At 49.2% G+C, this 27,635-nt stretch overlaps 1 protein-coding gene across 1 annotated transcript; it reads left to right on the top strand.

Moving 5' to 3' along the window:
- The first annotated feature begins 384 nt into the window (after window positions 1–384).
- On the top strand, window positions 385–15,555 carry LOC132772366 (zinc finger protein 160-like). Its single transcript, XM_067466362.1, has 2 exons — window positions 385–529; window positions 13,615–15,555. The coding sequence occupies exon 2, from the start codon at window positions 13,709–13,711 to the stop codon at window positions 15,233–15,235; it is 1,527 nt and encodes a 508-aa protein (XP_067322463.1). The 5' UTR covers window positions 385–529; window positions 13,615–13,708; the 3' UTR covers window positions 15,236–15,555.
- The last annotated feature ends 12,080 nt before the right edge of the window (window positions 15,556–27,635 follow it).

The raw sequence follows: 27,635 nt of genomic DNA on the forward strand, positions 1-27,635 counted from the left end.
CCTGAGGGCCAATCAGGGCGCGGCTCTGCCCTGGAGACTGCCCCGTGGCCCCGCCCCCTCCGCTTTCCCGCCCATCCTCCTGAGGGCCAATCAGGGCGCGGCTCTGCCCTGGAGACTGCCCGTGGCCCCGCCCCCTCCGCTTTCCCGCCCATCCTCCTGAGGGCCAATCAGGGCGCGGCTCTGCCCTGGAGACTGCCCCGTGGCCACGCCCCCTCCGCTTTCCCGCCCATCCTCCTGAGGGCCAATCAGGGCGCGGCTCTGCCCTGGAGACTGCCCCGTGGCCCCGCCCCCTCCGCTTTCCCGCCCATCCTCCTGAGGGCCAATCAGGGCGCGGCTCTGCCCTGGAGACTGCCCCGTGGCCACGCCCGCTCTGCCCTGGCTCCGCCCTCCTCAGCGCCATCTTCATCCCTGCCCAGAGAGAGAGAGAGAGAGAGAGGGCCCGTCGCCATCATCCCCCCTCACGCCCCGCTTAGGAGAAGGACTCCTCGGTTCTCTTTGAAGGTCGTGGGCCCACCCACGCGCCCAGGAGGTGAGCCTGAGGGGGGGCCGCGGCCTAGTCCTCCAAGGGGGCCAGGTGTGTGTGTGTGTGTGTGGCAGGGGGAGCGGGGAGGAGCCCCGCCTGTCTTCCCGAGTGATTGGCAGGCGAGGAGAGGCCGGAAGGGAGGGAGTGGGCGGGGCCTGGGAGGAGGGGGCGGGGCTGCTCGGTGGTGGCCCCTCCCTGCTGGAGGATCACAGAGAGAGGTGTATTGTCGAAGGCTTTCCTGGCTGAAATCACTGGGTTGATGTAGATTTTTTCGAGCTATATGGCCGTGTTCTAGAAGCATTCTCTCCTGACGTTTCGCCTGCATCTATGGCAAGCAACCTCAGAGGTAGTGAGGTCTGTTGGAAGTAGGAAAATGGGGTTTATATGTCTGTGGAATAAGCAGGGTGGGACAAAGGACTCTTATCTGCTGGAGCTAGGTGTGAATGAGAGGAAACAAACAAGGACATCTAATCTAATCACCTCTCAACGAACGATTGCTCCAGGTACTGCCAGGCAATCAAATGCTAATCAAGGCGGTCGGTTGAAACATCGGAACTAGGAAAATGGGGTTTATATATCTGTGGAATAACCAGGGTGGGACAAAGGACTCTTGTCTGCTGGAGCTAGGTGTGAATGAGAGGAAACAAACAAGGACTTCTAATCACCTCTCAACGAAAGATTGCTCCAGGCACTGCCAGGCAATCAAATGCTAATCAAGGCGGTTGGTTGAAACATCGGAACTGGGAAAATGGGGTTTATATATCTGTGGAATAACCAGGGTGGGACAAAGGACTCTTGTCTGCTGGAGCTAGGTGTGAATGAGAGGAAACAAACAAGGACTTCTAATCTAATCACCTCTCAACAAAACCTTGCTCCAGGTACTGCCAGGCAATCAAATGCTAATCAAGGCGGTCGGTTGAAACATCGGAACTAGGAAAATGGGGTTTATATATCTGTGGAATGACCAGGGTGGGACAAAGGACTCTTGTCTGCTGGAGCTGGGTGTGAATGAGAGGAAACAAACAAGGACTTCTAATCTAATCACCTCTCAACAAAACATTGCTCCAGGCACTGCCAGGCAATCAAATGCTAATCAAGGCGGTCGGTTGAAACATCGGAACTAGGAAAACGGGGTTTATATATCTGTGGAATGACCAGGGTGGGACAAAGGACTCTTGTCTGCTGGAGCTGGGTGTGAATGAGAGGAAACAAACAAGGACTTCTAATCTAATCACCTCTCAACAAAACATTGCTCCAGGCACTGCCAGGCAATCAAATGCTAATCAAGGCGGTCGGTTGAAACATCGGAACTAGGAAAACGGGGTTTATATATCTGTGGAATGACCAGGGTGGGACAAAGGACTCTTGTCTGCTGGAGCTGGGTGTGAATGAGAGGAAACAAACAAGGACTTCTAATCTAATCACCTCTCAACAAAACATTGCTCCAGGCACTGCCAGGCAATCAAATGCCTAGGAGGGGGCGGGGCTGCGCGGCGGTGGCCCCTCCCTGCTGGAGGATCACACACACACAGAGAGAGAGATGTATTGTCGAAGGCTTTCATGGCCGGAATCACTGGGTTGATGTAGGTTTTTTCGGGCTGTATGGCCATGTTCTAGAGCCATTCTCTCCTGACGTTTTGCCTACATCTACGGCAGGCATCTTCAGAGGTAGTGAGGTCTCTTCGAACTAGGAAAACCGGGTTTATCTATCTGTGGATTAATGACCAGGGTGGGAGAAAGAACTCTTGTCTGCTGGAGCTCGGTGGGAATGAGAGGAAACAAACAAGGACATCCTATCACCTCAACGAAAGATTGCTCCAGGCACTGCCAGGCAATCAAATGCTAATCGAGGCGGTCACTTGAAACGTTGTTCATTCGTTCAGTCGTCTCCGACTTTTCGTGACCTCATGGACCATCCCACGCCAGAGCTCCCTGTCGGCCGTCACCATCCCCAGCTCCTTCAAGGTCAGTCCCGTCACTTCAAGGATGCCATCCACCCACCTTGCCCTTGTCTTCTCTAGGCTTTCCTGTCTCCTCATGATGTGGCCAAAGGACTTCAGCTTTGTCTCTAGTCTCCTTCCCTCCAGTGAGCTTTAGTCGGGCTTTCTTTCCTAGAGGATGGACGGGTTGGATCTTCTCGCAGTCCAAGGCACTCTCAGCACTTTCCTCCAGCACCACAGCTCAAAAGCATCGATCTTCCTTGGCTCAGCCTTCCTTCTGGTTCAGCTCTCACATCCGTAGGTGACGACAGGGGATACCATGGCTTTGACTAGGCAGATTTTTGTTGCCAGTTGAAACATAGGAACTAGGAAAATGGGCTTTATATATCCATGGAATAATGTCCAGGGTGGGAGCTAGGTGGGAATGTTTCAAAACGTAAGGTTTGCTATTATCTGCGGCTTCTGGCATCCGTGGGGGCTTTTGGAGCATATTCCCAGCAGATACGAGGATTGTGTTGTATCAAGGAAGGCCAAAGAGGATCAGAAACGAGGTTCAACAGAAGCCTCGCAGACAGATGCGAGAGGAAAGATTGGCACTGCTGTCAGAGCAGGTGAACAGAGAAGCAGGGCTCTTCTTCTTCTTCGTGAGGCGTGCTGGAAACACACCTCCCTCTTTGGTCCTTGAAGCAGGGAGACTTGGCAAGTCAATTCACAATTAGTTTGCAAATAATATCACAAAACAGGACAAACAATTTTCCTACCTGGAATGCTCTGGTTTTCATCGCAATCACAGCGTTTAGTGGGATAAGTAAGACCGTCACAGCCACTCCTAAACTCTTCAAAGGATGGAAAATACTGACCACCTTGATGGCCTGGCAGTTGTTTGGTGTGGCTTGTCAGTGCCTGGGGGAATCTTTTGTTGAGAGGTGATTAGCTGTCCCTGATTGTTCCCTCTCTGTTGCTTGGCAGTTGGAATTTTAGAGTTTTGTTTTTTTTAATGCTGGTCGCCAGATTTCATAGAATCCTAGAGTTGGAAGAGACCTCTTGGGCCATCCAGCCCAACCCCATTCTGCCAAGAAGCAGGAGGAATCAAGGAAGGCCAGGCATGATCGGAAACTACGTTCAGTAAAAGATTTTGTTCATTTTCATAGTTTCCTCCTTTCTCTTGAGATTGTCCACATGCTTCTTGTGGATTTCAGTGGCTTCTCTGTGTGGAAAGGAAGAAACCATGAAAATGAGCAAAATCAGGTGACCAGTATTTAAAAACCCTAAAATTGGTTGGTCCGACCAAGAGCGCATGGGGAGCAGGACTTCCCTGGATCGGGGCACTGGGCTCCTCTTAATCCAGGCCAACACCCCATTGGCTTTACTTGTTTATTTACTTCTTTATTTACAGCATTTATATGCCGCCCTTCTCACCTGACGGGACTCAGAGCGGCTTACAAGGTATATAATATATTAAATTATTAGCATAGTACAACATCAGTATTATATATTACTATACCGTAATACGCCATTATATTAGTAATATTACATGTATATACAATATATTATATTATTAGTAAAGCACAGGAGACAAGATGGAACTGTCTTCAACTGCACCCCCCCTCCCTCCACTCTGGGCAGAGCAGCAGTTGGTCCGGGGGTGGGGTGGGGTGGGTGGGCTCCCAACTGAGGATTGTGAGAGCCGTTCAGCAGTGGAACTCTCTGCCCCGGAGGGAGTGTGGTGGAGGCTCCTTCTTTGGAAGCTTTGAAACAGAAGCTGTATGGCCATCTGTCGGGGGTGCTTTGAATACAGTTTTCCTGCTTCTTGGCAGATTGGGGTTGGACTGGATGGCCCACCAGGTCTCTTCCAACTCTAGGATTCTGTGATATAGGCAGGAGACAAGAGGGAACTGTCTTCCGCCACCCACAGAACCACCGCAGGACGTTCCTGGCTCCTGTTCCCCTTCAATTCCATGTTCTGACCAATGCACTGCCAAATGTCCTCTGAAGCGCTTCATTTCACCTGTGGGGTCAACCAGTCCTACCTTACCCTCTACAAACCCCGGTTAGATTCATTTTCCATCTATTAGATTTGGCCCCGCCCACAGTGTTGGACCCTTTTCTTTTTACGTTGTGTTTGTTTTATTGCTGATATGTTATTTATAAAGATTTTGTATTGTGTTTTATTTTTATTACTTCTTCTTTTCCTTTTATTTTATGTTATTTCTGTGTTGATTTACTGATGTGTGTATTGCCGGGCTTGGCCTCACGTAAGCCGCCCCGAGTCCCTTTGGGAGATGGTGGAGGGGAATACAGAAAGTGTTACCATTATGATTTATTATTATTATTATAACTACACCCCCCAGAATGCAAGGTCAGTACCCGCCACACACACACACACACACACACACACACACACCCAGCATGTTCAGTTGGTCACGGGTTCTCTGTGCCAAGTTTGGTCTTGCTCCATTGTCGGGGGGGGGGGGAGGGCAGGGGCAGTCACAATTTCTCTGGATGCGGGGGAACTACAGCTCCCAAAAATCAAGGTCAGTTCCCTCCCAAACCCCTCCAGTATGTTCAGTTGGTAATTGGGCCTGTGTCCCAAGTGTGGTCCAGGTCAGTCAGACGTAGGGGTCGCATTCATCTGTGGAAGAGGCTGAAAGTACTCCATCTATGTTCTATCCTCTTCCAAGCCTCAACTAGATGTAAAGTGTCCAGGTCCATCATTGGTGGACCTGTTATGTCAGCTCCACTGGCTGTTGATCCAGTTCCGAGCACAATTCAAAGTGCTGGTCTTGACCTACAAAACCCTATATGGCTCCGGCCCAGCGTATCTGTCCGAACGCATCTCCCTCTACGTCCCACCTCGGAGTTTAAGATCTGTGGAGGCCCTGCTCTCGGCCCCGCCTCTATCCCAAGTGAGATTGGCGGGACGAGGAGCAGGGCCTTCTCAGTGGTGGCCCCTCACCTATGGAATTCACTCCCTGGGGAAATTAGATCATCGTCATCCCTCCTTTCCTTTAGAAGGAAATTAAAGACATGGATTTGGGACCATGCGTTTGGGCGATCTGGGAGATAAATAAAAGACCACGACGTCTGATAGGAATGGAAAATGTGGAATGAAGTTATGGACTCTGAGTGGCGAACGTTGAGCATAAGATTGGTTTTTTATTGACTGTGATATATATTGATTGTTTTTAACTGTTATAACTGTTTTAATTGCTGTCTATATTTTATCTGTATTACGTGTAGGCATTGAATTGTGCCTTTTTGTAAGCCGCCCTGAGTCCCCCCTCGGGGGTTGAGAAGGGCGGAGTAGAAGTACACGAAATAAATAAATAAATAAATAAATAAATAAATAAATAAAATAATTGGTGGGGTTTGCAGTGGTCCCTGGAGGCAGGTGAAGGGACTGCAAATCGCATTGTCCATATTCCACCCCCCCCCCCCCAAACCTTACCAGGGCGTAACACTGGTCATGTGGATTCTGTGTCCCAGGTTTAGACCAGGTCCATCATTAGTGGAGTGTGGGTTGCAGTGGTTTCTGGAGGCGAGGGCCAAAGTGGGTGACGGTACTGCAAACACCATCATCTGTGATCCATCCTCCCCTCAAACCTCACCAGGACAGAAGTGCCTTAACATAAAAGCATCAGCATGCAGTTTATAATGTACTAATTTGCAAACATGACATGCAAATGAAAGTACCCCTGCAGATGGCCATCCAGCCTCTGTTTAAAAGCCTCTGTGAGGAAGCGTATGCTTACTGCCCCCAATTTGTAACCGTTTGTAAAGGAGCCACCACGTTGTCAGGGTTTATTTATTTGATAGCTAATAGTATTGATTTGGTCTTCCTTCTGTGTAGCGGGACTTAACTCGGAAAGAAATTGTCTCAGAGGCAAGGCTTTAGGAAAAGAACAGTAACACGTGCATTGAAATGTAGAGGAAACCTGATGGGTTCAATGGTTCTCTTCTCTTCGAGGTACAGATCTTCAAAGGTTACATTTATAACTTTGCTTAAACAAAGTTTAGATTACTGCAACACTCTCTACGTGGGGTTGCCTCTGAAGACTGCCTGGAAGCTACAGCTAGTCCAACGCTCGGCAGCCAGACTACTAACGGGGGCTGGGTCCAGGGCGCATACCACTCCGTTGTTGCACCAGCTCCACTGGCTGACTATTAGCTTCCGAGCACAATTCAAAGTGCTGGAGTTAACCTATAAAGCCCTAAACGACTCCGGCCCTGTTTACCTCTCCAAACGTATTCTCCCCTACGAACCATCAAGATTATTAAGATTGTCTGGAGAGGCCCTGCTCTCGGTCCCACCGGCCTCGCAAGTGCGTCTGGTGGGGACGAGGGACAGGGCCTTCTCGGTGGTGGCCCCTCGACTCTGGAATTCTCTCCCACTGGAGATCAGAACTGCCCCTTCTATCCTGACATTCAGGAAACAGGTGAAGACGTGGTTATGGAGACAGGCATTCGATGAGTGAACCAACACCCTGAGATATGGATGGAAGATGATGTACAATCGATTTTAGTATGACGGCTGACCATTGTAGTTATGGAATGTATTTGCTGTTTTAATGTGCTATTGTAATATGAATTATGTTGTTTTACTGACTGTATGTGATTTTATGGTTGGAAACCGGTCTGAGTCCCTCAAAAGAGGTGAGAAGGTCAGTATACAAAACTTTTAAATAAATAAATAAATAAATAAATAAAACTCTGGAACGGACTCTTCCTTCCACTAAACAGGTTTCAAACTTAGTTCCTTTCAAAAGATGTTTCTTTCTTTCTTTCTTTAACTGATTGGTTCAGGCACACGCTTATCCTTGCGTTATGATGGTTCTGTTACAATAAAGATACTTATTAGGGTTTCCCCTCTTTTTTCCACAACCGTTACTTTTAATATAAATAAGCCACCTGACTTATCTAAACGATCTTGGCTCAAAGCCCTAAACGGTTCCGGCCCAAGCGACCTATCTGACCGCATCTCTGCCTATGAACCCACAAGGGCTTTGAGATCTTCTGGGGAGGCCCTGCTCTCGATCCCGCGTGCTTCTCAAGTACGGCTGGCGGGGACGAGAGATAGGGCCTTCTCGGTGGTGGCCCCTCGGCTGTGGAATGCCCTTCCCACGGATATTAGGCTAGCACCATCCCTAATGGTATTCCGTAAGAAAGTTAAAACCTGGCTGTTCGAGCAGGCGTTCGAATAATTAGTGCAATAATTGGTAATGGACATAGGAATGGAAAATGGTTGACGAGTCTGGATTATGTTTTTGTGGATGAGACGATAGTGAATAGTTATTGTAGTAAGTGTTTATTAATTGTGTGCTGCGCGGGATTGTTAACTGTTTTATATTGGCATTGAATTTCTGCTGTTCTTGTTGGTTGTGAGTCGCCTTCGTGTCATCCGCAACCAGAACATTGTATTACATTTCTAACAGAACAAAACAAGCAAACAGACAAAACCAAACAAAACAAAAAAACACAAATTTTGCAAACTTGGTAGCTGATTAAATGTCCTTTGACCAGTATCTGGCCCCTTGGAGTGCCTCTGGTGTTGCCGCAAGAAGGTCCTCCATTGTGCATGTGGTAGGGCTCAGGTTGACTATTGCAGCAGGTGGTCAGTGGTTGGCTCTTCTCCGCACTCACATGTCGTGGATTCCACTTTGTAACCCCATTTCTGAAGGTTGGCTCTGCATCTCGTGGTGCCAGAGCGCAGTCTGTTCAGCGCCTTCCAAGTTGCCCAGTCTTCTGTGTGCCCAGGGGGGAGTCTCTCAGCCTTCGGGCTGAGAACAGCGGTATATAAGTAAAGTAAGTAAATAAATAAATAAAGCCAAACCCTGATTCTTAATATCAAAGAATCCGTCTTCCCCTGTAGTTTTTTAACTACAGAATTCCTGCTGGTTTTCCACACACAACAGGGCCAACCACCTCTGTAGTTCACCGACCACAGACAGTTTAAAATGGCTGCCCTGCCAAGTGGCAGTTGGCTCCGCCCCTATCTCCATAGCAACTCAGCTCAAAGCAAGCTAAGCCGGTTACCATCCCCCTATATTATGCAATACTACATACTTACCGTTACTAACCCTTATTTATAACGATACATAACTGTAGGAAAAAATGTACACATCATCACAGCCTCCAAGGAAGGAATTTCCACTGGACCCCGAAGCAGAGAGTTCCACTGCTGAACAGGTCTCCACGTGGCCAGGAAGTTCTTCCTCATGTTCCGATGGAATCTCCTTTCTTTCCTGTCACTTCCACCCATGGCTCCACGGAGTCCTCGTCTCCAGGGCAGCAGAAGGAAGCCTCTCCCTCTTCCTTAGGACACCCTTCCACGTATTTGTGCATTGCTTCCATGTCTCCTCCTCCCAACCTTCTCTTCTGTGGTTGAACAGCTCTTTCAGGCGCTCCTCTTCAGAGGGATGGTTCATGGTCTCCAGGCCTTTCGTCCTTTGAGCCTCTCTCTTCCTCTGATCACCTTCCAGCTTAGAGTCCATCTCTCTTTTGAACCGTCGGCCCAGAACTAGACCCAGAACTAGACCCAGTGTGATTCCAGGTGCTACTGTTATGAATCGTAATGTAAATATCTGATATGCAGGATGTGTTTTCATTCACTGGACCAAATTTGGCACAGATACCCGATACGCCCAAATTTACTTACTTATTAGGCGAACCCTCATAGCTCGAGGACGATGGTCTTCCAGATGTGGTGTCTTGGCGGTGGGTCTGCAGATGGCTGTGGAGCCCTAGTCTTGACCCGCATGTTCTCCCGCATTGAGGACATCGGTTTCCAGGTGACAATGATCTTCACTGCCCAAATTTGAATAACGGTGGGGGGATTTTTTTTGGGGGGGGGGGTAGATTGACTTTGTCATTTGGGAGTTGTAGTTGCTGGGATTTATACTTCACCTTCAACCAAAGAGCATTCTGAACAATGGAGTTGAACCAAATGTGGTACACAGAACTCTAATGACCAACAGCAAATACTGGAAGGGTTTGGTAGGCATTGACCTTGAGTTTTGGATTTGTAGTTCACCTACATCCAGAGAGGACTGTGGACTCAGGCTATGATGGAGCTGGATCAAACTTGGTACGCATACTCAGTATACCGAAATGTAAACACTGGCAGAGTTTCGGGAGAATAGAGCTTGGCATTTGGGAGTTGTAGTTACTGGGATTCACCTACAATCAAAGAGCACTCTGAACCCTGCCCACAATGGATCTGCACCAAACTTGGCACACTACCTACATGGCCAACATGGAATACTGATGGTATTGGGAGGCTGTTTTTGAATTCTGGAAGTTGTAGTTCACAAACACCAAAAAGGAAGAGAAGGGGAGAGATCTTCAAAAGGCTTCCTAAGACTATCAGAAATATGTGTTTTATGATGGTCTTTGGTGGCCCCTCTGAAAGCCCCCTTGCTGCCCCCCAAGGGCCCCGCCCCCTAGGTTGGGAAACACTGCCTTATATCGACCTTCCTGGTCACTGAGTTCTTCAGGAGAGACCCTTCCCTTGGTCCCACTTCCATCTCAAGCTTGGCTGGTGGGAATGAGAGAGAGGGCCTTCTTGGTGTCTGCCCCTCGACTCTGGAACTCCCTCCTCAAGGAAGCCAAAATGGGCCCCTCCTTGCTGTTGTCCTTATTGCAAGAGGCTAAAGCTTTTTTTATTCAGGCAGGCTTTCAAGAAGATTTTAACTTTAGTAATCCCAAATCGGTCTCCTGATACGGTAAGTAGGTGTAACCAGGATGGCGGTCCCTCGGGATCGAAAGTGGTGCTGTTGAACGCCAGATCTGTCAACGGCAAAACAACTGTCATCCAGGATTTAATCTTGGATGAGCGGGCAGATCTGGCGTGCATCACGGAGACCTGGCTGGACGAAGCTGGAGGTGTAAATCTGACCCAGCTTTGTCCACCCGGGTTCTCTGTGCAGCATCAACCGAGATCCGGAGGGCGGGGAGGCGGGGTTGCAGTAGTCTATAGAGATTCTATTCCTCTGACCAGGACCCCCATCCCGCAGTCAACAAATTTTGAATGCGTCCACCTGAGGGTGGGTGACCGGGACAGATTAGGGATTCTGCTAGTGTACCGTCCACCTCGCTGCACTACAGTCTCCCTACCTGAGCTAGCGGGGGTAGTCTCGGACCTGGCATTGGAGTCCCAGCGGCTGCTTGTGCTGGGGGACTTCAATGTCCATGCTGAGGCTGCCCTAACGGGAGCGGCTCAGGACTTCATGTCTACCATGGCGACCATGGGTCTGTCCCAACAAGTATCTGGCCCCACCCACAGTGCTGGACATACATTGGACTTGGTTTTCTGTCAGGGATGGGAGGAAGGTGGCGGTGTTGAGGAGTTATCCATCTCTCCGTTGCCATGGACCGACCACTTCCTGGTCAGCTTTAGACTTACTGCGCCCCCTAACCTCCGCAGAGGTGGAGGACCTATTAAATTGGTCCGCCCCAGGAGGCTTATGGATCCGGAAGGATTCCTGACGGCTCTTGGGGATTTTCCCGCCACCGCGGTTGGTGATCCTGTTGATGCCCTGGTCGCTCTCTGGAATGGGGAGATGACTAGGGCAATAGACACGATCGCTCCAGAACGTCCCCTCTCAAGTAGCCGATCTAAACCGGCCCCTTGGTTTACTGAGGAGCTGGCGGTGTTGAAGCGAAAGAAGAGGGAACTAGAGAGCGTGTGGCGTTCGGATCCGAGCGAGTCAAACCGAACACGGTTTGTGGCCTTTTTAAGGTCATATGCCGCGGCAATAAGAGCCGCTAAGAAAACTTTCTTCGCGGCCACTATTGCGTCTGCAAAGAACCGTCCGGCTGAACTGTTCCGAGTTGTCAGAGGCCTTTTAAAACCCACCACTCAGGATGGGTGCCCTGATGACTCGGCTGCTCGCTGTGAAGCTTTTGCTCGGTTCTTTGCAGACAAAGTCGCCTTGATCCGCTCTGGACTGGATGCCGCATTAACGGCAGTCTCTGAGGATGTAACACGAGCATCTGCTTGTCCGATTTTGATGGATTCATTTCAATTGGTTCAAACCGAGGATGTGGACAAGGTGCTTGGAGGAATGAGAGCTACCACATGCATCCTAGACCCCTGCCCATCCTGGCTTCTAAAGGAGGCCAGAGGGGGATTGGCCGAGTGGGTTAAGGTGGTGGTTAATGCCTCCCTTCGGGAAGGCATTTTTCCAGCCAGCTTAAAGCAAGCTGCAATAAAACCGCTGTTGAAGAAGCCATCACTGGACCCCACTCAATTGGCAAACTATCGGCCTGTTTCCAATCTTCCCTTTTTGGGCAAAGTCATGGAACGTGTGGTGGCCTCACAACTCCAGGCATTCTTGGTAGACACGGATTATCTGGATCCGGCACAGTCTGGCTTTAGGCCGGGGCATGGTACCGAGACAGCCTTGGTCGCCTTAGTGGATGATCTCCGTCGGGAGCTCGACAGGGGGAGTGTGTCCCTGTTGGTGCTACTCGACCTCTCAGCGGCCTTCGATACCGTCGACCACGGTATCCTTCTGGGACGCCTCGCGGGAATGGGTCTCGGAGGTACTGCTCTGCAGTGGCTCCGGTCATTCCTCGAGGGTCGGTCTCAGAAGGTGTCATTGGGGGACTCCTGTTCTACCCCACAACCTTTGTTTTGTGGGGTTCCTCAGGGTTCAATACTGTCCCCCATGTTGTTCAACATCTACATGAAGCCGCTGGGCGAGATCATCCGGAGTTTCGGGGTGCGGTGTCATCTGTACGCAGATGATGTCCAGCTCTGTCACTCCTTCCCACCCGCTACTAAGGAGGCTGTCGAGGTCCTGAACCAATGCTTGGCCGCTGTGACGGTCTGGATGGGGGCGAACAAATTGAAATTGAATCCAGACAAGACAGAGGTGCTCCTGGTCAGTCGCAAGGCCGAACAGGGTATAGGGTTACAGCCTGTGTTAGACGGGGTCGCACTCCCCCTGAAGACACAGGTTCGCAGTTTGGGTGTGATCCTGGACTCATCGCTGAGCCTGGAGCCCCAGGTTTCGGCGGTGACCAGGGGAGCATTCGCACAGTTAAGACTCGTGCGCCAACTGCGACCGTACCTTGGGAAGTCTGACTTGGCCACGGTAGTCCACGCTCTGGTTACATCCCGTCTTGATTACTGCAACGCTCTCTACGTGGGGTTGCCTTTGAAGACGGCCCGGAAGCTCCAACTAGTCCAACGGGCGGCAGCCATGGTATTAACAGGAGCAGGGCGCAGGGAGCACACAACTCCTCTGCTGTACCAGCTTCACTGGCTACCGATTAGCTACCGAGCCCAATTCAAAGTGCTGGTTTTGACCTTTAAAGCCCTAAACGGTTCTGGCCCTACATACCTATCCGAACGTATCTCGGCCTATCAGCCCACCAGGACCCTTAGATCTTCAGGAGAAGCCCTTCTCTCCATCCCACCTGCTTCACAGGTGCGGCTCGTGGGAACGAGAGATAGGGCCTTTTCTGCGGTGGCCCCCCGGCTTTGGAATGCCCTCCCTACTGAATTAAGATCAGCGACCTCGCTAATGGCATTTAGGAAAAAACTAAAAACCTGGATGTTTGAGCAAGTCTTCAATTGACCCTCGTCGTGTTGTTTTATCTGACCATGGATTAGCAATCAAGACAACGAATTGGATGACGATTTTAACTATGAGATGTCCCGATCTGTATTGGTGGCCCAATACTGCATATGTTTTTTGTATGTATTCTTAATTTTAATTTTTATATGCTTAAGTGAATTGTATTTTTTAACATTGTATATTTTAACATGTTGTAAACCGCAATGAGTCGCCGCACAGGCTGAGATATTGGCGGTATACAAGCATACCAAATAAATAAATAAATAAATAAATAAATAAAGATCAATTCAGGGGGTGTTGTGGTTTTTAACCTTGGGTATGTTTAAATGGTTTTATCTGGGAATTTTTAAATACCGTTTATATTTAATTCTGTTTTAATGTTTGCATATTTTTATGTTTTAAATTGTATGCTGATGTTTTATGTTCATCTGCTTTCAGTATCCATGAGAGGAGATAAAGCAGGCTATGAATCAATATAATAATAATAATAATAATAATAATAATAATAATAATAATAATAATAACAACAACAACAACAACAACAATCTTTCATTTCTTTTGTAACCAGGTAAATGGGGATTCTATGGAGCCACCTCTTGAATGCAGTAAAGAAACCAATAACATAGGAAGAAGAAATCCTCTCAAAGTGATGATCTTGCAGAATGCTTGACCTCACAGATAAGAAAGAAAAAAGGAGTCAAGTATCTGTATTGCAATTAAACACCCTTATTACTGTTGATATGGCAGAGAAACCCTATAAATGCCTGGAGTGTGGAAAGAGTTTTGCTTGGAGTTCACTTCTACGTAGACATCAGAGGACTCACACTGGGGAGAAACCCTTTAAATGCCTAGAGTGTGGACAGAGCTTCACTGATAAAGGAAATCTACATGCACATCAAAGGCGTCACACTGGGGCGAAACCCTTTAAATGCCTAAAGTGTGGACAGAGCTTCACTCAGAATGGAAGTCTACGTAGACATCAAAGAATACACACTGGGGAGAAACCCTATAAATGCCTGGAGTGTGGACAGAGCTTCACTAATAAAGGAAATCTACATACACATCAGCGGACTCACACTGGGGAGAAACCCTATAAATGTCTAGAGTGTGGACAGAGCTTCACTCAGAATTCAGGTCTACATTCACATCGAAAGACTCACACTGGGGAGAAACCCTTTAAATGCCTGGAGTGTGGCCAGAGTTTTGCTTCGAGTTCAAATCTACGTTCACATCAAAAGACACACACTGGGGAGAAGCCCTTTAAATGTCTAGAGTGTGGAAAGAGCTTCACTCAGAATTCACATCTACACTCACATCAGCAGACTCACACTGGGGAGAAATCCTTTAAATGCCTGGAGTGTGGCCAGAGTTTTGCTCGGAGTACAATCCTACGTTCACATCAAAGGACTCACACTGGGGAGAAACCCTTTAAATGCCTGGAGTGTGGAAAGAGTTTTACTCGGAGTACAATCCTACGTTCACATCAAAGGACTCACACTGGGGAGAAACCATTTATATGCCTGGAGTGTGGCCAGAGTTTTGCTTCGAGTTCACATCTACGTTCACATCAAAAGACACACACTGGGGAGAAGCCCTTTAAATGCCTGGAGTGTGGCCAGAGCTTCACTGTGAATGGATCTCTACGTTCACATCAAAGAATTCACACTGGGGAGAAACCATTTAAATGCCTGGAGTGTGGACAGAGCTTCGCTCGGAGTGGATATCTACGTACACATCAAAGGACTCACACTGGGGAGAAACCTTTTAAATGCCTGGAGTGTGGACAGAGCTTCTCTCAGAATGCACATTTACGTAAACATCAGAGGACTCACACTGGGGAGAAACCCTTTGAATGCCTGGAGTGTGGACAGTGCTTCACTCAGAATTCACACCTACGTAGACATCAAAGGACTCACACTGGGGAGAAACCATTTATATGCCTAGAGTGTGGAAAGAGCTTCACTCAGAATTCACATCTACGTTCACATCAAAAGACACACACTGGGGAGAAGCCCTTTAAATGCCTGGAGTGTGGCCAGAGCTTCACTGTGAATGGATCTCTATGTTCACATCAAAGAATTCACACTGGGGAGAAACCATTTAAATGCCTGGAGTGTGGACAGAGCTTCACTCGGAGTGGATATCTACGTACACATCAAAGGACTCACACTGGGGAGAAACCTTTTTAATGCCTGGAGTGTGGTCAGAGCTTCTCTCAGAATGCACATTTACGTAAACATCAGAGGACTCACACTGGGGAGAAACCCTTTGAATGCCTGGAGTGTGGACAGTGCTTCACTCAGAATGCACATCTACGAAGACATCAGAGGACTCACACTGGGGAGAAACCATTTATATGCCTAGAGTGTGGACAGAGCTTCACTCAGAATGGAACTCTTCGTACACATCAAAGAATGCACACTGGGGAGAAACCCTATAAATTCCTGCAGTGTGGAAAGAGTTTCGCTCTGAGTGATATATAATATAATAATAAAACTTTATTTATAGACCGCCGTCTCTCCCCAAGAGGACTCAGGGTGGTTTACATACAAAAGAAAAAATCAAACATTTAATACCTATGTGAATACTAAGATCTTTAAAATAATACAAAATAGTAACACAAACTTATAACAAAAAAACATCAAAATAAAATCTGAGTAATCAAATGAAATTATACTCATAACATAATAAAGAATTAAGACATACACCCTGAGGAAACAATTAAAGTACAAATACATTGGGCTATATGTGCCTAGAGTGTTGACGGAGCTTCACTGAGACTGGAAATCTACATATACATCAAAGGATTCATACTGGGTAGAAACCCTAGACATCCTTAGAGTATGTACAAAGTTTCAGCTGCAGTTCAGGTCTATGTTCACATCAATGAACCCACACTGGGGAGAAACCCTATAAACTCAAGGCATGTGAAAGAGCTTCTCGGAGAGTTGAACTCTACATCGACATAGAATACACATTGGAGAGAACAGTGGTTTCTGGCCCCAGAGACACTCTCTTTGTTGTGTCATACGTTATTTTTGTGTCAGTAAAATAATAATAGCAACTTCATTTTTGTTCCCTTCCTCCATCTCCCCAATTCTTGTCTGTTTTGGTGCAAAATTCGTAAATACAGTAATTACTATTTATTTATTTAAAGTATTTATATTCCGCCCTTCTCACCCTGAAGAGGACTCACAACGTTACTGTATATTGAATTTCTTTTTCTGTTGATTTGTTGTAAAACATGATGTTTTGATGCTTAATTTTTTTAAGTTGTAATGCAATCTGACGTTTAATAGGCTTTTCTTTAATCTCCGTGTTTTCCAAGATTTACGCATATCCAACATTCTGGCGGCCCATTTAGGTTGCAAACACAAGACTCTCCTTTAGCAGAAAAAATAGAGTCTGAATAAGTTAATTGGTAAGATGAAAAGAAGGAATACTCACTCTGCGAATTTGGATGCTCTTTATGTCACTTGGATTTTAGTAGTGTCCATTTTAATTACTGTCGTTGAATATTTGAATATTGTTTTATCTCATTAAGTTGGGTTTTGTTTTCCGTAAGTGTTGTTTATGCTATTGTGCTATTACTAACATTGATATATCTTACTTGTATTGTACGTGTTTCACAGTACCAATATGTGCTGTTTTGTAAGACACCCTGAGACCCTTTGGGAGATGGGGGTGGGGCATTGTGATAAATTGCCTACTTTTAGGCCAGGGAAAAGCTCAGGAAGTAGGCCCAAGTATTTTCGGCAACCATTTTGTGGGATGGTGCATGGAGGCAGCCATCTTAGAGTACCCATTTCCTAGAGCGGGTGGAGCTTAGGAGCAGCCTGGAGGGAAATGTGGAGAACCTTTGTGATTGGCTAGAAGAAAGTGGGCGGAGCTTAATGAGAGTGAGGGAAAAAATGGCCTGAAAGGGTGCGTTTTAAAATCTGACAGTTCAGTCAGGGTCTGAGGGTTGGCGAGACAGTTCTTATTCTTTATTGTTTTAATGATTGCTTATGTACTGTCTAATTATGATTTATGTTTAATTGTGGTTTTATTGTTGTGGTTGTTATGGTTTGACATCACGTCAGTGTCCAGTGTATGGCTCTGAAGTTTTGTCAGTTATGTGTAAACCGCTTTGAGTCCCCCTAAGTAGGGGCGAGAAAAGCGGTATAGAAATACTATAAATAAATAATAAAAGAAGAAGAAGAGGTTTTGAGTGTGTTAGGGAGAAGAGCAGTTATAGGAGCCAAAGAGCTGGTGTAGAGAACAGACAGATCCAAGAGAAAGGACTGCCTGGAGTTTTTAGGAATTCTAGTTAGAGGGAAGTCTGGTACTTTTTCCGGAGGGAGTGAAGAGTTGTTTTGAAGCCAAGTATTGAACTGTTTTTAAAGTAACCATACGCTCCAATTTATTATTGCAACCGTTAAGCTTAAGTGCCTGTATTGTTCACACAAATAAACAACTTTGTTCTTTGTTAAACAACAACTGTCTCAAGAGTGCCTCTATGTGAACTAGTCCCATTGCAGTTTGGAGAAACAGAATTTTAAGATTAGTGGCAGCGTTTATTTAAAGGAATCTCAGGTCAGAGCCCTGAGTGCAAATCCAGCACATGCCAGCTATTAAAAAGCTCTTGTCAAACCAAATTCCTTTAAAGTGTGGTGGTAGCCAGTGATCACCGAAAATTACCTCAGAATACAGAGTTTGGTGGCAAAGCCTAAACAGCCTCCATGCAAGTAATTGAATTTAAATAGTAATCATTTATAATTGGTGAGCAGCGTTTGGGACTGTTAGTAATAATCCTTTTTACAGGCATCAATACAGTTATTATTTGGTTATTTAGAGAAAGAAGGGGCAATATAAAAAGTTAAAAGAAATCATCTACCTGGTGGGCCATCCAGTCCAACCCCATACTGCGAAGAAGCAGGAAAATTGCATTCAAAGCACCCCCAACAGATGTCCATCCAGCCTTTAAACAAAGCCTCCAGACAAGGAGCCCCCCTTCACCACACTCCCTCCGGGACAGAGAGAGAGAGTTCCACTGCTGGACAATGCCCTCCCCCTCTCGCAGTCAGGAATCATAGAGTTGGAAGAGACGTCATGGGCCATCCAGTCCAACCCCCTGCCAAGAAGCAGGAAAATCGCATTCAAAGCACCCCCAACGGATGGCTATCCAGCCTCTGTTTAAAAGCTTCCAAAGAAGGACCCTGAAGGAGATTAGGAGTGGCAGTCTCCAAGACAAACACCCCGGACTCAAGATCCTGCTGCTAAATGCCAGATCCGTCAATGGCAAAACATCTGTCATTCAGGACTTGATCCTGGATGAGGCGGCGGATCTGGCATGCATCACCGAGACCTGGCTGGACGAGCTGGGGGGTGGGCGGTAAACCTCACCCAGCTGTGTCCTCCAGGCTTCGGGGTGCATCAGCAGGCTAGGTCTGGGGGGCAGGGAGGAGGGGTTGCAGTGATCTTCCAGCAGACCATTGCCCTGATCAGATGCACTGTTCAGCAATCTCCAAGGTTTGAATGTATCTACCTGAAGGTGGGAACTCAAGACAGCCTGTGGATCCTGCTGGTGTACTGTCCACCCCGCGACCCGGCAGTTTCCTTGTCCGAGCTAGCAGAGGTTATCTCAAATTTGGCACTGGCCTCCCAACAACTTTTAGTTTTGGGAGACTTCAACATCCATGCCGAGACCACATTGACAGGCGCAGCTCAGGATTTCATGGTTGCCATGACGACAATGGGGCTGACTCAAGTAATATCTGGTCCCACACATCAGACGGGACACACGCTCGACCTTGTTTTCATTGTGGACAGTGGAACAGTCAGAGTGGAAGAACAAAACATCCTTCCATTGTCATGGTCTGATCATCATCTGATCAGTTGAAGATTAACCACACCCGCCAACCTCCGCAGTGGTGGTGGACCCATTAAGATGGTCCGCCCCAGGAGGCTGATGGATCCAGTAGGACTCCTGAGGTCTCTTGGAGATCTTCCTGTCCTGGAGACTGACGATCCTGTTGACGCGCTTGTTGATCGCTATAATAGCGAGATGTCTAGGGCGATTGACACGATTGGTCCTCTTGGACATCTCAGCGGCTTTCGATACCATCGATCATGGTATCCTTCTGGGTCGGCTCTCTGGGATGGGCCTTGGGGGCACGGTTCTGTCGTGGCTCCGGTCCTTCCTGGAGGGACGAACCCAGATGGTGAACCCAGATGCCTGCTCGGACCCCTGGCCATTGACCTGTGGGGTCTCGCAAGGTTCTATTCGGTCCCCCATGCTATTTAACATTTACATGAAACCGCTGGGAGAGGTCATCCGGAGTTTTGAGTGCGGTGCCATCTCTACACAGATGACACCCAACTCCACTACTCTTTTCCATCTAACTCCAAGGAAGCCCCGAGGATACTGGACCAGTGCCAGGCTGCTGTAGCGGCTTGGATTAGGGAGAATAAGCTGAGGATGAATCCTGACAAGACAGAGGTTCTCCAGGTCAGTTGCTCGGCCGACCGGGGTATTGGGTGGCAACCTATGCTGGATGGGGTTGCACTGCCCCTGAAATCACAGGTCCGCAGTTTGGGGGTCCTCCTAGACTCAGCGCTGACGCTTGATGCGCAAGTGTCGGCGGTGAGGGCCTTCACACAATTAAAACCTGTGCGCCAACTGCGACCTTACCTCGTGAAGCCTGACTTGACCATAGTGGTCCATGCTTTAGTTACCTCTAGATTGGACTACTGTAATGCTCTCTACGTGGGGCTACCCTTGAAGACGGCCCGGAAATTACAAGTTGTCCAACATTCAGCAGCCAGATTAATAACTGGCGCATCTTACAGGGAGCAGTCAACCCCCCTGTTTAAGGAGTTCCACTGGCTGCCATTTACTTTCCGGTCCCAATTCAAGGGGCAGGTTATCACCTATAAAGCCCTAAACGGTTTGGGACCCGCCTACCTTCGTGACCGTATCTCTCCATGAACCATCTCGGGCCCTCCGTTCTTCTGGGGAGGCCCACCTTTCGCCCCTGCCAGTCTCACAGCCTCGTCTGATGAGTACATGGGAGAGAGCTTTTTCCTCTGTGGCTCCCGGACTCTGGAACTCACTCCCTGGAGAGATTAGGAAAGCTCCTACCCTAGAAACCTTTAAAAAGGACCTCAAAACCTGGCTCTTCCGCTGCGCATTTGATGAATAGGTTTACATCCTCACACTAGTGCTTAGCTTCAACGGTTTGCGTTATTGAAGAGCATTACCCCCTATGGGAAAGCTTTGCTCCACGACCGCCACTAAAATGAGCTCTCCTCTGCAAATCATCCGTCTTTGTTCATCTCGCCTGAGTTTTTAATTTGTTTTTAACCAGTTATCTGTTATCCATTACATGTAGCTTGCCCATGTATTTTTCATTTGTTTTTAACGAGTTCTCATAGAATCAAAGAGTTGGAAGAGACCTCCTGGGCTATCATCCAGTCCAGCCCCATTCTGCCAAGAAGCAGGAATATTGCATTCAAATCTCCCCTGACAGATGGCCATCCAGCCTCTGTTTAAAAGCTTCCAAAGAAGGAGCCTCCACCACACTCCCTCCGGGGCAGAGAGTTCCACTGCTGAACGGCTCTCACAGTCAAGAAGTTCTTCCTCATGTTCAGGTGGAATCTCCTCTGTTGAAGTTTGAAGCCATTGTTCCGCGTCCTAATCTCCAAGGAAGCAGAAAACAAGCTTGCTCCCTCCTCCTCCCTGTGGCTTCCTCTCACATATTTATGCATGGCCCTCATCATATCTCCTCTCAGCCTTCTCTTCTTCAGGCTAAACATGCTCAGCTCCTTAAGCCGCTCCTCATAGGGTTGTTCTCCAGACCCTTGATCATTTTAGTCGCCCTCCTCTGGACACATTCCAGCTTGTCAATATCTCTCTTGAATTGTGGTGCCCAGAATTGGACACAATATTCCAGGTAAAGTGGTCTAACCAGAGCAGAATAGAGCATGGGGAGCATGACTTCCCTAGATCTAGACACTAGGCTCCTATTGATGCAGGCCAAAATCCCATTGGCTTTTTTTGCCGCCACATCACATTCCTGGCTCATGTTTAACTTGTTGTTCACGAGGACTTCAAGATCTTTTTCACACGTACTGCTCTTGAGCCAGGCATTGTCCCCCATTCTGTCTCTTTGCATTTAGTTTTTCCTGTCAAAGTGGAGTATCTTGCATTTTATTATTATTAATTATTACTAAACTTTATTTGTACCCCGCTAGCATCTCCCGAGGAGCCCCCAGTGGCGCAATGGGTTAAAGCACGCTTAGCTTGTTGATCGAAAGGTTGCAGGTTCGATTCCGGGGAGCGGCGTGAGCTTCTGCTGTCAGCCCTAGCTTCTGCCAACCTAGCAGTTCGAAAACATGCAAATGTGAGTAGATCAATAGGTACCGCTCCGACGGGAAGGTAACGGCGCTCCATGCAGTCATGCCGGTCACATGACCTTGGAGGTGTCTACGGACAACGCCGGCTCTTCGGCTTAGAAATGGAGATGAGCATCAGAGTCCCAGAATCGGACACGACTGGACTTAATGTCAGGGGACAACCTTTACCTTTAGCATCTCCCGAAGGACTCGATACGGCTTACAAAGGCCAAGGCCTCAACACACCAAATTTGTCACTGTTGAACTTCACTGTGTTAGTTTTGGCCCTTCATCTCTCTAATCTGTCAAGATCCCTTTGTGTCCTGCTCCTGTCCTCCTGGAGTATTGGCTCTCCCTCTCAATTTGGTGTCGTCTGCAAACTTGATGATCCTGCCTTCTAGCCCTTCATCTAAGTCATTAGTAAAGAGGTTGGACAGGATTGGGCCCAGGATGGAACCCTGCGGCAACCTTTCCCTCCCTCCCATTCTTTCCTTCCCTCCTTCCTTTCCCCTTTTTTCCTTCCCTCCCTTCCCTTCATCTCTTCCTATCCTTCCCTTTCTTCTTCTTCCTATACACACATACTCACAAACATAAATACACACGCACAACCACATACTCCTGCAGACATTCTATATAAAGAAAAAGGTACTCTCTGTTTATATCTCCCGAACCTTGAGAAAGTACAAGCCGCTTCCGGAGTGAGAGAATTGGCCGTCTCCAAGGATGTTCCCCAGAGGGACTCCCAGATGCTTTGCCGTCCTGTGAGAGGCTTCTCTTTAAAGATATGAGAAAGGTCCGGGTGGGAAAAATAACTCTCTTATACTTGAGTCAGGTGTGAATGTTAGAACTGCCCACCTTGATTACCTTTGAAAAGCCTTGCAGCTTAAAAGCCTGGCTTCTTCCTGCCTGTTCCCTAGCCCAGATTGTTTCATGTGGGGAATTCCTCTGTTGCCTGAGGGCCACAGCAACGCCTGGCCGGGCACAGCTAGTACTGACATAAAATCCCAGAAAAACCCCACATGTGAAAGTAATGTCGAGCACCCCCCCCCCCCCGCAAAATAAGGGATAGTGACTTATAGTTCTGCAAAGGGCAAGGGCACCAGACTACACAACAAGGGTCAATCTTGGTCACATTGCCAAGGCACTGACAACAACAAGGACCCCACGAGGCTTTTGGGAAACAGCTGGATCTTGGGACTTCTGCCCTCCATGAGAGTTGTAGTTTCCCAGGGACCAGCTTCGATCCCAGCGTGGCAGCTCTGCCTAATGTTTTGGACTCAGAAGGACATCTTTCCCACTTATGGACTCACACTGCTTGGAAATAATTTCTTTATTCAATTTCTCTGGTGGGTGGGATGGAGAAGGGGTGATGGATATGAATTTCCTACCATTCCTATCTACTTTCCTTCTATGTATTTCCTCCACAAGTCTGACCCAGCCATGAACTCTTTTGCCCTTTGGGAGGCTGATCAGGGAGCGGCCCGCTGGGCTGGAAAGGCAACCAGGAATCACAAAAACACTATTTACTTGGAACTCACACCTGAACAATGGGACCTGGAGTTACTATTTGACTTGAGGAGGGGGTCCTCAGACTGTGATTTCCTCCTCTGCCAAGTTTTCCTTCACAACAAACATCCTTCTCAGCCTCACCTTTTACCTGATCTGATCCTGGAAGGGGAAAACCTGAATCAAATGATTATCCCTAATCACTGATCCATCACAAGAACAAAAAAACTAGTTTCCTTGGCTGGCTGACCCCTTGGGCACAGGACAGTGGGATGTCCTCATCCTCTCTGGACACAACGCCCCTCTTCCGTCCTGCCTCCCTCTCCCTGATTTGCGAAGGAGCCAAAGAGGGAGGGAGTTTTGAAATGTTTTCCTGTATTTTGCCTATAAAAATGCCTGTACATTCTGAATTGGTATGCTTGTGGTGGAACTATCCCTGCAATGCATCCGATCTCAGCTGAATCGCTCATAAAGACACCTCGGTCGCCAGCTTCTTCTGCTTTGGTGGGGATTTATCATTTTAATATTTTCGCTACTGGAATTGGCTTCGCTGACCTCACCAAGGTTCCAGGACCCACTTTGGTACGGTCCTTGGGATCTCCTCGGCTGGGGAGACCCTCCTAAAAGCGGCTCGCTATCAAACATTCTGGAGGGTTTTGGGGACTGACTCCTCAAGATGGAAGTTGTAGTTCACCCTGCATCAAGGCACGGCTCTGAGAGTGGCCCCCACTGACATGGGGCCTGGACCCCCTTTGCACCCAGAAACCCCAAGACCGAGGACAAATATAACGGAGAGCAGTGGGGGGAATGGACCTTGACTGAGAGGAATTGTAGTTCACCCGCACCCAGAGAGCCCTGTGGATGCAAATGACGACGGATCTGCACTACATTCGGCACGCATGTGCAGTAGGCCCAATTTCCAATACTGGTGGGTTTGGGGTGGGATTGGCCTTGGCGTTTCTGAGTTCTGGTTGCTGGGATGTATAGTTCACTTCCACGCAAAGAGCCCTGTGAACGCAAACAACAAGTATGGATCTGCACTAAATTCAGCACGCATGCCCGATGGGCCCAAATTCCAATACTGGTGGGTTTGTGATGGGATTGGCCTCAGCGATTGTGAGTTGTGGTTGCTGGGATGTCTAGTTCACTTCCACACAGAGAGCCCTGTGAACGCAAACAACAACGATGGATTTGCACCAAATTCGGCACCCATTCCCGATACGTCCAAATTCCAATATTGGTAGGTGTGGGGTGGGATTGGCCTTGAGGTTTCTGAGTTGTGGTTGCTGGGATGTATAGTCCACCTGCACCCAGAGAGCCCTGTGAATGCAAACAGCAACGATGGATCTGCACCACATTCGGCACGCATACCCGGTAGGCCACAATTCCGATACTGGTGGGTTTGGGGTGGGATTGGCCTTGGCGTCTGTGAGTCGGGGTTGCTGGGATGAATAGTCCACCTGCCATCCAAAGGCACTCGGACCCCTCCCATGCCGGGCCTGGTCCTCACCTGGCACACAGAACCCCAGGCCCACGTGCACATAGTGGAGGGCCATGGAGGGAGTGGCCCACCACGATGGGAGTTGTAGTCCACCCTGTGGGTGGCCGGAGAGCACGCGGGAGGGAGGGAGGGAGATCCCCACCCAGGCCGCCTCTGGAGGTCCTTTGCCCTACTCTGAGGGGGGCGCTTCCTCCCGGGAGTTAATCTGGCGTGATGCTGGGAGTTTTAGTCCACCCCCAACCTTCAGAGGAAAACGAGGAGTGTGAGGGATGATGATGGCGCTGAGGAGGCCGAAGCCAGGCCTAGAATGGAGGGGGCGGGGCCACGGGGCAGTCTCCAGGGCCAGAGCCGCGCCCTGATTGGCCCTCAGGATGATGGGCGGGGCCACGCTGAGGGGAGAAGAAGCCAGGGTCAGAGCGGAGGGGCGGGGCCACGGGGCAGCCTCCAGGGCCAGAGCCGCGCCCTGATTGGCCCTCAGGATGATGGGCGGGGCCACGCTGAGGGGAGAAGCCAGGGTCAGAGCGGAGGGGCGGGGCCACGGGGCAGCCTCCAGGGCCAGAGCCGCATCCTGATTGGCCCTCAGGATGATGGGCGGGAAAGCGCTGAGGGAGAGGCGGTGGGCGGGGCCACGCTGAGGGGAGAAGAAGCCAGTGTCAGAGTGGAGGGGGCGGGGCCACGGGCAGCCTCCAGGGCCAGAGCCGCGCCCTGATTGGCCCTCAGGGTGATTGGCGGGAGAGCGCGGAGGGAGAGGCGGTGGGCGGGGCCACGCTGAGGGGAGAAGAAGGCCGGCGCCATTTTGTGCCAGTCGCAGAGAGGCTTGTCACCCGATCCCGGAGCTGAGGGCGCCTCTTTGCGGAAGCCAGCCAGCCAGCCATTCCGCCCGCCTGTTGGAACCCACCTGGGTGGGCCTCTCCTCCTCCTCCTCCTCGCCCACTCCTCTTTGCGCCCAGCAGGTGAGCCTGAGGGGCCGAGGCCTAGTGCTCCAAGGGGGGGGGAGGGGGGAAGCCATGTATTGACGAGTAAGGCGGGGGGGGAGGCGGTCCGCCTGTCTTCCCGAGTGATTGGCAGGCGAGGCGGGGCTGGGCGCCTCCTTCCTTCCTTCCCTCCTTCCTTCCGCGTGGCTGCTTGGGTGAGAAAAGCAAAGGAAGGAAGGAAGGAGGCGAGGCGGGGGGCGCCCACCTGGCCTTCCCTGTCAAAGCCGAGCAGGCGGGGCGGATCTGAGGATGAGGAGGAGGACGAAGAGGCCTGGCGGGGGCGGGTGGGGGAGTCGTGGGGGGTGGGGGGGTGGCAGGGTGGCCTTGCATTCTGGGAGTGGCAGGACAACCAAGCCAGGCCCTTCCTTCCCTCTCTCTCTCTCAACATGACGAAGAACTTCCTGACTGGGAGAGCTGTTCAGCAGTGGAACTCTCTGCCTGCCCCGAAAGGAGTGTGGTGGAGGAGGCTCCTTCTTTGGAAGCTTTGAAACAGAGGCTGGGTGGCCATCTCTCGGGGGTGCTCTGAATGCAATATTCCTGCTTCTGAGCAGAATGGGGTTGGACTGGAGGATGGCCCTAGAGTCTCTTCCCACTCTAGGGTTCTAGGGGGGCTGAAGTAGGCCCAAGCCTGGTCTAAAGGCAGGCCACAGACAGAGAGATGCAGAGGCCCCCCTCCTCCAAGGCAGAACTTCCTGTGCGAGCTGTTCAACAGTGGAACTCTCTGCCCCTTGTAGAGTGTGGTGGAGAGGGATGAAGCGAGACGAATGGGTGGCCCCAATTCCTGGCCGGCCGTGCTTCACTGGCTTGTAGGTGATGGAGAACTCCTTCTTTGGAAGCTTTGAAACAGAGGCTGGGTGGCCATCTGTCAGGGGTGATTTGAATGCAATATTCCTGCTTCTGGGCAGAATGGGGCTGGAGTGGATGTGGGCCCACCAGGTCTCTTCCAACTCTTTGATTCTAGGACTCTATGAAAGCATAAACAACACTTACAGAAGACAAAAGGAGGTCTCTTCCAACTCTACGATTCTAGGATTCTCCCTCTCCCGCCACCGTTTCTCTGGATGCGGGGGAACTACAACTCCCTAAAATCAAGGCCACTTCCCCGCAAACCCCTCCAGTAGGCTCAGTTGGCCAAGGGGTTCTCTGTGCTCACTAAGTCCAGTCCATTGGTGTGGGGAGGGGGCAGGTCCCAGGTTCTCTGAGTGCGGGTGAATGGCAATTTGTTTGTCTATTTGTTTGTTTGTTTGTTTGTTTATGGACGCCATGTCTGTGCTGCCCTTCTCACCCGGAAGGGGACTCAGAGCGGCTTACGAGTAAAGAGTAAATACAATATATTACATTATTACCCTAGCACAATACTACTATTATGTATTACATTGTACTATAACGTTATACTGTAGTAGTATTAGTAATATTACATTGAATATAAAATAAATCATTATAATATCGTATTATTCTTAGCAGTACTATACTGTATTAAAAAGGTAAAGGTTTCCCCCTGACATTAAATCCAGTCATGTCCAACTCTGGGACTCTGGCGCTCATCTCCATTTCTAAGCCGAAGAGCTGGCGTTGTCCATAGACACCTCCACGGTCAGGTGGCCATTGGCATGACTGCATGGAGCACCCTTACCTTCCCGCCGGAGCGGTACCTATTGATCTACTCACATTTGCATGTTTTCGAACTCCTAGGTTGGCTGAAGCTGGGGCTGACAGTGGAAGCTCATGGCACTCCCCAGAATTGAACCTGCGACCTTTCAGTCAACAAGCTCAGCAGCTCAGTGCTTTAACCACTGCGCCACCGGGGGCTCCAGTATATTGTATTACATTTTAATATTATCAATATTATATGTATATGCAATATATTATATTATATTATGAGCACAGTGCGGGAGACAAGATGGAACGGCCTTCCTGGCCCCTCTCTTCACGCTGATCTCAGAGCAGCGGTTGGTGCTGGGGGGGGGGGGCAACTAGTGGCATTGGAAGCAATTCCCCCCACTGGCTACAGGTGAACTACACCTCCCAGAATGCAAGCTCACCCCCCCCCCCACCCCAGTATGTTCAGTTGGTCATGGGTTTCTCTGTGCCAAGTTTGTTCTTGGTCCATTGTCAGGGGAGGGGGGCAGTTACCGTTTCTTTGAATGCACGGGAACTACAACTCCCAGATATCAAGGTTAGTTCCCTCCCAAACCCCTCCAGTATGCTCAGTTGGTCATGAGGGTTCTGTGT

The sequence above is a fragment of the Anolis sagrei genome, chromosome 3 (assembly GCF_037176765.1).
Source record: "Anolis sagrei isolate rAnoSag1 chromosome 3, rAnoSag1.mat, whole genome shotgun sequence".
Classification (NCBI taxonomy): Eukaryota; Metazoa; Chordata; class Lepidosauria; order Squamata; family Dactyloidae; genus Anolis; species Anolis sagrei.